This window comes from Sinohyriopsis cumingii, chromosome 18 (assembly GCF_028554795.1).
Source record: "Sinohyriopsis cumingii isolate HCF-2022 chromosome 18, ASM2855479v2, whole genome shotgun sequence".
NCBI lineage: Eukaryota > Metazoa > Mollusca > Bivalvia > Unionida > Unionidae > Sinohyriopsis > Sinohyriopsis cumingii.
Window position 1 is genome coordinate 56,186,315 of NC_142978.1, and position 14,281 is coordinate 56,200,595.

Here is a 14,281-nt window from a genome sequence, read left to right on the forward strand (position 1 = left end):
TTAATGAATAAAAGCAATAACAGTAGCAGCATCTGCATGATTAATATGTCTATAAAATGTTCCATTTATCATGTACTCACAATCCATCAAGAAACAAGTTCAAATGTTGCAATAGGAATTTACAAATATTCTCATTTGAAACATTTGGTATTTTTTAAGATGTTAGTGACAATTTGCAGTTAGCACAGAACAACAAAAGATACCTTATTGTTTCATGTTCCATTAAATTGGTAGTAAAACTTTATTAGGCTAGACAAATTTAGCTCGTGTAACAGGGATGGGCAAACAAAATTTTATTTCATTTTTAAAATTCATAAAATATTTGGGATCCAACAATTGATAGGTTTGGTACTGGAAGTAGCTACACCACATCTGTTGATAATGTTTTGTATTCAGCTTCTTCATTGCCCTTTAATTTATCAACTTTCTTGAAAAAATTGACTTCTGATGTAATATAAAAACATAATTATTTTATGTACATGGTATTAATTATTTAGTATGTTGGGTCTGTAATGTTGCAATACAAAGTAACATATATGTACTTTCAAATATTGACATAGTCCTGTATTCATAATTTGTTGAATTATTTTCATTTGTAATATATAATATTGATTCTTTATACACCTCTTGGCTTTTATGTATGCTCAGTGACATAGCAACTTCCTTAGTGTGACTTAGGAACTAAGTACTTTATCTCATAGGAAACGTCCTAATTGTTAATCTGATCCTGCTGTTACATGAATCCCTCTCTCACACACACAGACACACATAGCAGAATAGTAGAAAGAACACATTTATACATGCAAGTGACATTGACCTCAGTGACCATCACTACCCCTCAGTACTTAACTCTCTGTCATCACTTTGAAACTGTCCAGATGATGACCCTGTAACCATACACAAGGGTATTCACCTATTGGCCAGAGGAGTGGATCAAGATATGCAATTTAAATTGGCCCCTGGGTCTGTTCTTATCTTTCCAGGGACCAGACCCAGGGGGGCACAGGTTTTTGGGGGTTATGGTGGGACAAAGTAGTGCAGGGATGTTTAAAAGCAAGCAGTGATGTTTACAGAAACTTAGCTCACCAGGCCATAAGGCCATATTGTCCTTCACCAGTTGTCCGTTTTGAGTCATTCATTCATAATTGTTATTTAGCATCTCTCAAAAAACACTAAGTAGAATCTGACCATATTTGGCTGAAAATATCCTGGTATGGAGCTCTTTCAAATCTGTTAAAATGATGCTGTGACCAATGAAAATAATATTTGGTTTCTACATGCCGACTTTAATGGTCTGGACCCAATCGTTTCTTTCATCACATATGTAAACAATAAAAGTCAATAATTAGGTTGACCAAACAGGACCATGACCACAGCTGTTTCCTTTGTATAAATTGTAATGTTCAAGTAGACTTATGACCACAACTTCATTTCATGTGTATAAATTGGGATGTCAAACCAGATCTGCATTCATGTGTGTATAAACTGGGTTGTTCAAGTAGACTACATGAGATTAAATCCAGATTTAGAGGTGAAAAACTTTGAAGTGAATTACATTTATCAGTCATTGTAAATTTTAGATTCCAGAAAAGGTAGTATGTATGATTTCCAGAGTTTATCAGTTTCTGTCCCTGCATGTATCCTTTTCTGTCTGGGCTTTATTTCCTATTTTACCTATCTATTGACATCAACCTCGTACAGTGGTCATGCTAAAAGAAACGGGGTTGCTATAAGCTACTCGCCAGGAGTTATTTAAACTTGCTTCAAAATCATTGCTGGGTTCTGACTTAAGTACTTTTTCATTTGTTGCCACTAAGCTTGCATTGGGTGTTCATCTTGGGATAAAGGTTCAGCATGCACTTCTGCAAGTGAACGACTTTTTTCTTCAATTTGTTAAAAGTAACAGCTCAAAATTTCAAATCATAGTTCGGGGAGAGTATTGTTGTAAGATATTAACCTCACAGACAAGCAAGATTTTCTTATAAAAGTGAGTGAACATTTACACGGTCCCAGTTGTAACTATTCATATCTTGTAACTACATGTACTTTCAGTTTTCAGCATAGGTAAACCAACAAAGTTTTACCATTCCTATTTCAGTCGAGAGACCCAAAGCAAGAATAAGTCCAGCTTCTTCATCTTTAAGAAGAACAGGTTCGCTAGAGACAATAGTGCCTTATCTGAAGGGACAATGGCCTGCGGATATAGCTGGACTTCATCATTACCAGCAGTCAGGAATCTTTATGCTAGACAAATGTACACAGGTGAGTAGGGATATCTACAATAAAATGTTGTTTATAGTATACAGGTGTGCAGGGATATTTACCAAAAATGCTATGTATAATGTTCACTTTTTCAAAGTGTTTGATATTTAGCCCGTTGCACTATATATGATAACAAAATTGTAATAACAGCATTGTATCCTTTCTTCAAACTTGACTTTCAACACATGTTTAGATCAATTACTTTGAAGTACTTTATCTGGAGTTACTGAGTACAAACAGTTCCAGTTAACTATTGATTGTTTGTGTTGGTATGGACTGAGTACGTATTTAAAAACTGGAATTTGCTTAGATTAGTTTTACACACCATAACATGAAAAGGACCTATAATAAAAATAAAAATTTTACACACCATAACATGAAAATGACCTATAATAAAAATAAAAAGATAGCAATGAGCTTAATCATATTGTACCTATCAATGAATCAAGCACTTGAAGGAAACATCTTAGAAATCATCCACATGCAAATCCAAAAGACAAATAATTTGTTTTGAGTGATGAGACAAAAGAAACACCTTATGAAAATTGAGATTCTTTGATGCTGTGATCAAAATATGAAAATTATAATAACTAGAGGAATGGTGAACAATTTGCTGATATCGAATATATCCCCACCCCTACCCCATGATGAAGATTTGCTTGTAGTCATAAAAAGACACATAATTCCTGATAATGATGAGTGTATGTAGCAAGTTTCACAGTATTCCCCTAATAAATTTCAAGAGTTATTTCATTCATAAAATTCTGTCATACATTCCTATACATGCCAGCCTTTACGCTTTTAGTGTAATCATTGTTTTTTTCACTAAATGTATTCAGATTATGCGTTTTTGGTATATCCCCCTAAGAAAAAATTATAATTTGTTTCTCATTTACATCCCGTTAATTCCACAGACTGTATTCTAGAAAAGACAGCTTCTGTGTAACTACAACATTAGAGTACACTTGTCCATAGACATGCTTGCACTTTCCTAATATTATTATGTACTATTTATAGCAGCTGCCCTATTTCCAAGAAACACGCTGGTTTCTACTTTCAAACTTTTGACCTCAGTTTCTATTTATAGTAGCTGTATGGCTTAGTTAGGAGAGAATAGACTGGTTTTCTAACATTTATTCTTTGCTCACAGATTCTTTGTTCTAATTCATATCTTGTACAGAACCAGTCTGTAGGTAATTGGCGCTAAAAGTCAAGTCAGATTTATTCTAGTCGATGCGTGTGTTAGAGCAAAATGTTTTTCAGATAATTTCACAGATGGATTAGAAAAAGATGAAAAACCAATTCAGAGATGAGTACATGAATTAAACAATGCAGCGTTCCATTCTAGGGCAGCTCCACAGCCATTACAGGCTGTGTGGACAGGATTTTAATATTGGTCATGGTGGTAAAACAAAGAAACCTTGAATTAGCTCGTATTGCTAACTCCATTGCTAAGGTAATGTCTTTTTTACAGCAGAACTAAGTTGTAGGGATGAATTTTAAAAATGCAGAGGCGTTATTTACCGAGTTCTTAATAAAACACGGACTACCCCTAGCGGTAGAAGACTACATTGGTCCTTTGTTTAAATGGATGTTTCCCGATTCCAAAACTGCAGAAACTATGCATGTGCAAGAACAAAATCATCTAATATCATTAGGTGCTTACCAGAAGATACTTCACTTAAAATTGCAGAAGCCATGAAAATTGGGCCGTTTAGTATTGCAACAGATGGGAATAGTGATTATGATGTCAAAAAGTTGTACCCAGTCTGTGTAAGAGACTTTGACAATGAAAACGGCAAAGTCAGGGTGCTCTTCTTTCCTTACCAGAATTAACAGTAGATTCCACTGGAGAAAACATTTTTTTATTTGCTTGATAATGCTTTGAATTAACTTAAGTTGGCAGAACTGTATGGGGTTTTCAACTGTTACTGCATCAGTTAAGACTGGAATTCATAAAGGAGTTGCATTCTATATTTTGAAAAATGTCTCCATCATTGTACATATCAGGTTCTCTTAGTCATATGATGCACCCTGCTTCAGGAAAGGCTGCTGATAAACTGGAAGGAGAATTCATGCAGTATCAAGTTGGCACTCTACCTGACAATGTACTTCATGTGGACACAGTTGATTTTTTCTTCATCTTATTTCCCAGCAAAAAGACCCAATACATGTAACTGGAAGATATATATTTCCTCTTCTTTGTCAGGTTATGAAAGGAATATTGGTTCTTTACCATTCTAATGCTGACTGTGAGAGATTGTTCAGTATTGTTAACATTTTTGTTGTTGTTTTAGGGTTTAACGCCATTTTTCAGCACACGATAGGCTATACATGGCGGCCAGTATTAATGGTGGAGGAAGAACCCGGGAAAACCCCGGAAAGAACCACCGACCCACGAGAAGCTACTGGCAAGCTTTCTCACATACCCACATAGGCTGAATCCGAGACTCGAACCCACGCAGACAGAGGTGAGATGGCAGTGATCTGTAACGGAGAGCGCTTTAGACCACTCGGCCACTCGGGGCCCCTATATTGTTAACAAAAGTAAAACTGAATTCAGATCCAGGCTCTGTAATCCAGCAATTAGTGATCTACTGGTGTGCAAAACATTCATAGTCTCAGCTGGTACAAAGTGTTTTGAAATGCGATATGAGAGTCTGTTGCTTTTTAAAGCTCAAAGTGTTATGTACGAAAACTTGAAGCAGTAATTTATGTTAAAAGTCCAGAGGGATAAATAAATTACTTTGTACATATGCTCATTGGATTTTGTTTATGTTATATGTGGATTACTCTTTTTCTGCTGGGATTACTCTTTTTGTTCACTTGGATTACACTTTCCTCGCCAGGGATGGCATGTATTCATTCCATCCAGCTTGAATTCAAATTTGAAAATTAGTACATGACCACCATACAATTTGCCATGCAATTATTAATACTAGCTTTACTTTAATGTAATGGATACTTTTATTTTAGCATTGCATAATAAAAATTACCTTAGTTTCTTAAGTACAAATTACTAGCATACTAAGTCTCTTCACTTTTTCAAAGCCATGTAAGAAAAGAACTTGACAAATTGCATACATGCTAACCATTTATGCTTTTGTGGTAATCATTATGCTTTTATTCATCAGATTACATTTTCTGTGGGACTACATATGGATTACCCTTTTTTGCTACAGTAAAAAATAAAATAAAGCAGTAAAAAGTTGTTTTTGTCATGTTATTGTCATTTCTTTAATTCCACTTTGATAAAATTGAGAATACATTTAAAAAGGTGACTGCTGCATAAAAATAGTATAAGAGTACTTACTGTATATGACCCTATTTCCAAGAAGACATTGGTTTCTTCGGAAGTACATTTGCCTAACAGATTTATTTTTATTGATAAGGTAGTTGGATAGTGAACCAGTGTATATTTTTAAAGAAAATGGTGCCAGATGTTAAGTGGAGCACTTTACTGTGTGAGTTGTGGATGTTACATAATAGAAAATATTAGAGCAGAGGGATATTTTCAAACTTCCAGACATGTCAGGTCAGAAAAAAGTGGCAAATAAACACCATTTAGCAAACTTTAAAAGAAGAATATGAGAGTAATGTAATACAGCACTCTAAGAATGTGACCATGATCACTGCAGAATTCCAGTTCACGATCGATCAGCAAAAAGCTACACATTTCTAATCCATATTGACTTTGCATTTTTTGACAAGAATTATGACCAGCTGCAGATTAATCTATCATTTTTATACATGCTGTAATTCTGGTATGTAATATATAGACTACAAATTTTATGCCTGAATTATGCTTTTTGTCACTTATAATAACAATAATTACATTATACTTCATGGGGGGTGGAGGGTGTCATGTATGCAGATTGGTCGGGAAACAAAATGTCTTTTGCTAAATTTGTTCCATCCAGGTAGAGCAAGAGACATAATTTCTCATCCAAGTTGATAAAAATCCAAAAGAATTTCTCATCCATGCTTACATAAATAATGGCCAGTACCAATGGAAGCAATTCCTTCTTTGTCATTTATTGAAATAAACAAATTTAAATATTAAATTCATAAAATGGTTTACTATACCATACCAGAGTGTCAGTGGCTATCCTAAGTGTCATCAAAACATAATCAAAACAATATTAAAAAATAAAACCACCCATTGATATTTCTTTGGAGCAGGATTTGTCTTGTTATTTCACCACAATGTGGGAACTCTTATTATTTCATTAGCTGACAAGTCTAGTGTTTCGTAATTGACATCTGAGAAGCCAGATTTACTGAGGCTGTATTGTCTCATTCTTCCATATTTGGTACTTTCTGCAGCAGACAATGTTTTACTGACATCCAAAACTGTAAATCTCATCTCAAGAAGTGTTTCATTAGTAATGTTTGTTTCGTGAAATTCATGGAGGCCAAGGTGATTGCAGACCAAATTGGGTTTACATCTTCCATATATTACACATTCAGTGCAAAGTCTCATGATGTCAGACTTACCAAGTTCAAGCATTGAAAGTCATACAGTGATAGCTTGCACACAATATCACATTAGATTTTCTGTTCTTAAGATCCCAGTGTAAGAATCATAATTCATTTGTTTGAGAACATTAAACATATTCTCCCATTTTATTTCACTGTAGTCACTATGAAAATTAGCCAGTATAGTGACACACTATATCCCCCTTCAAGGCCGTTCACACACTTGCAAAAGTTCTATCTTTGCTCCTTATCATTAGGTAATTTGCATCAAATATAAGCAAGTTTCAACTGAATATAGTAGAGTACTAATGATGTCCACACTGTACCTAACAAGTAATATACTACTAATAATATCCACACCACATCTGAAACGCAACATAGTGCAGCACTAATAATGTCCACACAACATATAAAAGTGTAAACAGTACTAATAACATCCACACCACATCTAAAATGTAAAATAGTCATAATAATATCCATATATTACACTGCTAATAATATTATGTTTATTTAATTTATATTGTCTGTTTGACCTATGTAGAGTTTTGGCCTACCTGACTATTGTTATGATTCTATGTGGTAAACAAAATGTTTACTAAAATTTAAGTTCAAGGCCTAAACATGCTTTAAAGTTAGTGAAATTTTCCATTAGTTTTTTAAGAAGATCTATTGTCACAGGTCAGGTGACAGTTGTATATAAATGTTTAGGTAAATAATTGCTTATTCTTGCTTATTTCATATCAGTCTCTGGGAACATTTTAGTTGTGCTCCGATATAATTTGAGATGAATTGTTTAAATTATTCATTGGAATTACAAAGTGTTCATTGACTCTTTGGACTAAAATATTACTTTGGGAGTATTGCGAATTCATTCAAACACATTGTGGATTATATCAGTGTGATATATTAAGACTTGGTACATCAGCACATCAAAGACTTCATATATCAGGACAGTCAAGATTATTGGAATTCATTTGGAGCATTCTGTACTTTTTTTTACTTGTGATAGAAGATTTAGAATTATATTGGAATTAATTCACAGTACTCAGTGTGTCTTGTGAATCTTCACTTTGCATTAGGCTCCGAGTGGCCGGGGTGGTCTAAAGCACTCTCCATTATGGATCACTGCCATCTCACCTCTGTTTGCGTGGGTTCAAGTCTAGGATTCGACCATTGTGGGTACGTGAGAAAGCTTGCCAGTAGCTTCTCATGGGTCGGTGGTTCTTCCCAGGGTTTTCTTTGTTTCTTCCTCCTCCATTAATACTGGCCGCCATACATAGCCTATCGTGTGCTGAAAAATGGCATTAAACCCCACAACAACAACACTTTGCATTCTCTTGAAATAAATTGCTGAATTTTACTGAACTTCTTGGGTTTGCTTCTTTCTTTTTCTTAGTTTAAGATAATAGTCATAACAATATCCCCACCACATCTAAAATGTAATAAATCACAGTACTAATAAAATACACACCACAAATAAAAAGTAATATATTACAGTACTAATGATATCCGCACCATATCTATCTAACATGTGATATACAGTATAACTAATACACACACACACACCAATCTAATACAGTAATAATTATATACACACCACATCAATATTGTAATAATAAATAGTTACATCACATCTAAAATGTAATATAGTAGTAATAATATCTACACTACATCTGAAAGAATAGCTAGAATCTGATACAGGCAATCATAGTAATAATACCTACCTTTTTAAGAGGAAACTTTGTTTTCAGTACAATAATTTTTTTAAAAAATAACTTGCTAGCTTGGTGTCTGAGTAAAATTATAAAACTTGCATAAAGCTTACGTTACTACTAAAATGCATAAAGCCTAGAGTTACTTCTGTTAACCTCTGTAAATAGAATTGAATTCGATCAGTGACCATCTAGAATAGGGGAAATCCAACAAATTGGTTACCATCTATATCCGCATAAATTCTGTATGATTCCAAAAACCGAACACACTGAGCTATTCCAGTAGGTTTATCAGTGCCTTTGAAGTGTACTAGGGACGCCAGTACCTTTTGTCATTTAATCCATCTGCATTCCCATGTTGTTTGCCGCTCATGTGCTTTATAATGAAGTTGTATGGCTGGAGTGCCAAACACCATCTAAATGGACACTGATTCTTGTTTTGCATTTGATTTAGCCATGTCAATCACCCACACAGTCGCAAGACATTCCTTCTTGATAGCTGTGTATTTCTGCTCTCGAGGAATAAGTTTCCGGCTTAGATAGGCCACTGCATGTTCTTCACTGTCCATTGTCTGGCTTAGCACAGCACCAGTTGCTGTGTCACTAGCATTCATCTGCACGATGAATTCCCTGCTGAAATCCGGGGCAATAAGGACTGGGGTCTTAGTAAGAGCATCCTTCAACATTTTAAAAGATCGGACGGCTTCTTCCGTCCATACAACTATATTTGGTCTTCCTTTCTGTGTCATAGAGGTTAATGGTACTGCTACTTCAGCAAAGTTCTTAAGGAATTTTCTGTAGTATCCAACCATTCCAAGAAATGAGTGTATTCCCTTTTTCATTTTGGAGAATGGAAACCTTGCACATTGCTTTAATTTAATTGTCGTATTTCTTAATTTTTCCTCCTCCAATGATATGCTTGAGGCATTCGATCTCAGCTACTCCAAACTCGCACTTTGACAGCTTTATTGTAAGGCCATCTTCCCGTATATGTTGCAGCAAGGCACATAGATTTGCTTTAGGTTCTGACCAGGTTTTGCTTGACACAATGATGTCAAAATATGCTGCAACATTATGTAGTCCAGACGCCAGTAAATCGATGAGTCGGGGAAAACTGGCAGGTACATAATAATATATATAATACTAATAATATCTACACCATATCTAAAATGGAATACAATACAAATTCTACACCACATCGAAAATGTAATATAGTACTATGAATATCCACACATCTAACATCACATAGAGTAGTAATAATATCTACAGGACATCTAAGCTGTAATATAGCACATGCACAAGCAGTATTCAAACGTAGTGTCAAGAAAAATCTGTTTCAGAAAAGCCATTGAACTCCTCTTAATTGTTGCTTTCAGAAAATTGTACAGCATTAAATTGGTCCTCTTGAGCATTGTAAACCAATCTCTATCCTTCATTTCATCTAGAGCCAGCAGTGGTCTCAAACTCATCCACATCTTCCTGTTGAATCATGTTCTGAATTCCATAAAGTTTGTTGCTAATGTAGGGGGCATGTAATTAATCTTGCCATATTACATCATGAGCATGCAGAATACGTTGAAATTTTTCGGCAGTGGCATTATTAGTCGGTCTTTTGCAACACTTGGTCAAAGTGTTTAAAGACTAGAAAATAAGCTAGGCCAAATTGTTTTGTGAAAATTAGATCAACTTGAAAACCAGCTGAGATAAATAGCTACTTACTACCTAAGTGCTTTTGATGCAAAACGTTGTTGTGAAACTTAGCATGTTGTAAATTTGCAGGAATAAACTGTCTTTAAATTGGACAAGCAGTGTTTAATGGAAGTGATGTAGCACAGCATGTCAAACACTAAAGTAGAAGCTATTTAAGCTAGTTTTTTGCTAACAGCAAAAGCTGGTCTGAATGCACATAAGATGATGAGATTGATAATTGTCTCTGAGGTTTACTTCGCTGCAAGCTTCCTGTATCTATCTAGCTATATATACACCATAGGTTTATCTGGCTTCCACTTTTTACAGTGTAATGTATGTGTGATCTTTAGCCATTCACTGGGCTTGAAACATTTTCAGTTGGCTACTTGTCTTGCATAGCAAGAGACATGGAACTTTTCCTAGACATGCATCAGTTTTATTCATCCTAGGCTTTACAAAATACTAAATCTGTTTAAAATGACACTTTTCTATTTTGGACTAACGTCTTGTTAAAGTTATTTACCCTTTGTCAGTCACTGCTTGTAAATTAGAGTTGATGAATGGAATTTTCGAGCCCTTGTTCCATTCCAACCTGAGGACAGTCTTGTTTTTGGCTTATTCATTCTAACAGTAGTTAGCTTTAGGATAACTGTCATTTCCCCAGGAAGAAATTTTGACTTGGTTATACCAAGTCTTAGCCCCTTTGGTTGTCACTACAGTATAACCTGTCTTGAAGGACCACCTTGTATACCCCAAAATATAGTCTCTTCTCTTAAGACAGGTGGTGTATTGATGGATCATTACACTTTATAGGCAGAAAATCAACTTTGAGAACCTGATATCTCATAGCAGCAGTCTTTTGATTCAAGTTTTTCTGTTCACTTAGAATATCAAAAGTCAGAAGAGTCATGTTTATTGTTCATGATCTTATCTTGATCTATGTTCAGCTTTGTTCCAGCATCAGTAACGAAATTCAGGAATTCTGCCAGCTTTGTTATCATTGTCTTTGGACGTTTTTAGTACACTGTACAGAGTATATCAACAGTCTGGCACTTGTCACCATATTACATATCCACTTCAGAAGATGGTTGTACCAGGCTTGTTGTAACTGGTCTTCTGTAATCAGGCTGCTCTGAGGTTTCCTTTGTTGAAAAATCTCTTAAAGTTCACTCATTCAGTCAAGCAAGTACTAAAAGCTTTTACTTGCCTTGAATAAACTATTCTCAACAAACTATTATAGAAGTGCAAGGCTTGACAATGTTAGTGACTTAAGTTCAACAAATCTACAACAGCACTGGAAGTACTTTCTTATATCATGTTTTTGCTGCCGTCTACCATTATGCAGTTTTGGAGAAATGCTGACAATTTGTCAGACTCTTGCAAAAGCTGGAGATACAAACTGGATCAGTTAGCACACACCTTTCTCTGAGCTATTTCATTGCTTTGAAGTTTAGAAGTCGAAAACAGAAATTTGGACAGCATTTGTTTACTGAATTCATGATATGGTCCTTTAGTTAGCTGTTGTGCATCATCCACTATTTACATGTTAAAAATCACTTGACCAGTTAACACTTGATTTTACATGGAGCATTCTGGCGTCAAGGCCTTCAATTTGTTCAGCGAATGGTGATCAGTCATCCAATATGGCCACCATTACTAAATAGTAGAAAAACCTTAATGCAACTTCTCAAAAAACAACTGAATAGAATTTGAGCAAATTTTACAGAAATTATAATAGAAGTAAGATCTTTCAAATCTTTATAAATGATAGCAGTTTGCCATCAAATATGGCCATTATTGCTGAAATTATACAAAACAATTTTTTAAAAAGTAGGTAAGCAGAAATTAACTAAAATTTGACAGAAAGCATACTGCCATAGATGGATTTCAATTTTATACAGGTCGTTATTTTGCAGTAGTTGGTGTCCATAACTTGTTTTCGATTGGATGTATATGTATTGGGGGGAGGGTTTTTAAAAAAACAATCCAGTTGAATGCATGGTAATAAGTAAATGGTTTCCTAACTGCATTGAGTTCCAAACTATGGTATAGTGAGAATACTACAAAATACCAGTTTCTTTTGAAGCGCATTGGACTAATGGTAAATTCTACTAATTGATATATGTGCTTGAAGATGGAATGATATTTTTGGCAGACAGAAACTGTTCTTTTGTTTGAATTATCTGTTTATCACCTGTCAAAAATTACAAGCATTTTTGGAACTGCATCCTTTTTGTTTCAAGCGGAGGATGGCACTTTAGTTTACAGAATTTTCCTGAATAAAATTTGCCTAAAATTTTGTACAAGTGGGAAATTAAAGTTGACTGGGATTTGTAGGTGAAAGTTATGATCTAACCAATGTTGATACCATGGCCTAAAAAGCTTGTTCACAGACATACACATTTGTATAATGTAGAAGAATGAAGATACTTTGTTTTTTTATGTTAGGACAACTCCCCAAGACCTGCAATAGCGTGTACATCCAAAAATTGTGTAGTTATGCCACTAACTCTGAAATAGTGTGTACATCCAAAATTTGTGTAGTTAATTGCCACTGACTAAAAACTCCATCTTTACAAAGGACTTGAAAATTGTATTCTTGCTTTGGTCAGAATCATCAGTATTGGGAACTTAATTGAGAGATCAAAGATTTCTTCACTTTGAGGTTAATTAAAGGAATGCTAGTTGACTGAATTGGTTATGTGTATAATGAACTGTAAACAGCAGTGACCAAGATCTGCATTGAGTTTAATGTACCAATGGATCCGGGTCTGTGTTATTCACTAATTTTAATTACATTATTATGCATAATCTCATCTCAGGGCAGCTGCATTAGTGTCTCCTTTAAAGGAAGGGCACTAATAGCTCCCATTTCCTCAGCATGACATTAATGTGTTAAAATGCTGTTAAACCCAACCCCACCTTACCCACCAAAAAAAAAAAAAAAGCAAAAGAAAAACAACAACAAGCTATATCTGTAAGTATTTAATAAACACACATCCCACATTTTGGGTCATGTAAACAAAAATGCCTTTAATAGACTCAGTTTCTCATATTTCATCATGCCATTTGGGAGGGAAGCGATTGCTACCTGCCTGGAATATCATGATTTTTTTAAACATGGCACTTTGCATGTCTGATGTCATGGTACCAATTAACTTATTGGGTTAAAGCAGTTTCATAAAGGAATCTTACATATATTTTATTGATTGTGAGACAAGTCACTTCCAGTGTGGAGAACTGTCAGCATTGATAAAGGGAGTTAACTCTTGTGCTACTATATATATGCTCATGATAGGGGCAGTATTTATAATATTGTTGATCTGCACCTGTTATGATGAGATCTAATCCACAAAAATAATAATTTCATAATTGCAAAGTGTGGGCATTACACTGAATACAATACAACAAACAGCATAGACTGATCTCCAGGCTCATTGAGGACTGTCAGACTATGCCAGGCCATAAGTGTATACTGTTGCTTGCATGTTACACTTAGGTAGATAGAAAATATAACTGGTGGTTTAAAACTTAGGCAGAGGGTAAATTTTTATTGTACCACTGAATCATGTTCATGAGTAATGTCTTTAAAATTAATTTTACCAGCACATCAAGCAAACATAGATTAAGATGTTTATTTAGAAAGATATTAGTCCATCTGTTACATTGTAAAATTGCATATATATGTATAGCACGGACTACATTACAGTCTTTTGTTCTACATGTGTTTTGTCTTTTGCATAAAAGTTTCAGTCAGTTAAACTTTGAAATATTAAAATGAGGGAAAGGTAAAAGAGAATAGCGTGAAGAAAGAAGAACATACATGCATGCATACATACATACATACATACATACATTACACACATACACACTCTCATAAAATATTTTATCATATCCTTTCATTTTTTCCTGTTTTCATTAATCTCTGTAATAAATGTTCAACTTGAAAATGTTCTCATTGTTGATTTAGTTTCATACATTTTTACACCCACCAGTCAAAGGTTATTCCAGAAATTCATTGGGCATAACTTGTTTTCAGGCTATTTAAAATTGAATAAATTTTGTGTCTGAGTATGTTGCACTTAAGTGTTGGGTGGCCGAGTGGTCTAAAGCACTCTGGATCACTGCCATCTCACCTC

At 34.7% G+C, this 14,281-nt stretch overlaps 1 protein-coding gene across 1 annotated transcript in view; it reads left to right on the forward strand.

The window, feature by feature from the left end:
* Window positions 1-14,281, forward strand: part of LOC149776692 (protein FAM117B-like) — a 91,032-nt gene that overhangs the window by 37,694 nt on the left and 39,057 nt on the right. Inside the window, exon 2 of the mRNA XM_089941228.1 lies at window positions 2,099-2,262. Coding sequence (XP_089797354.1) covers window positions 2,099-2,262 — 164 coding nt within the window. The remainder of the gene's footprint in view (window positions 1-2,098; window positions 2,263-14,281) is intronic.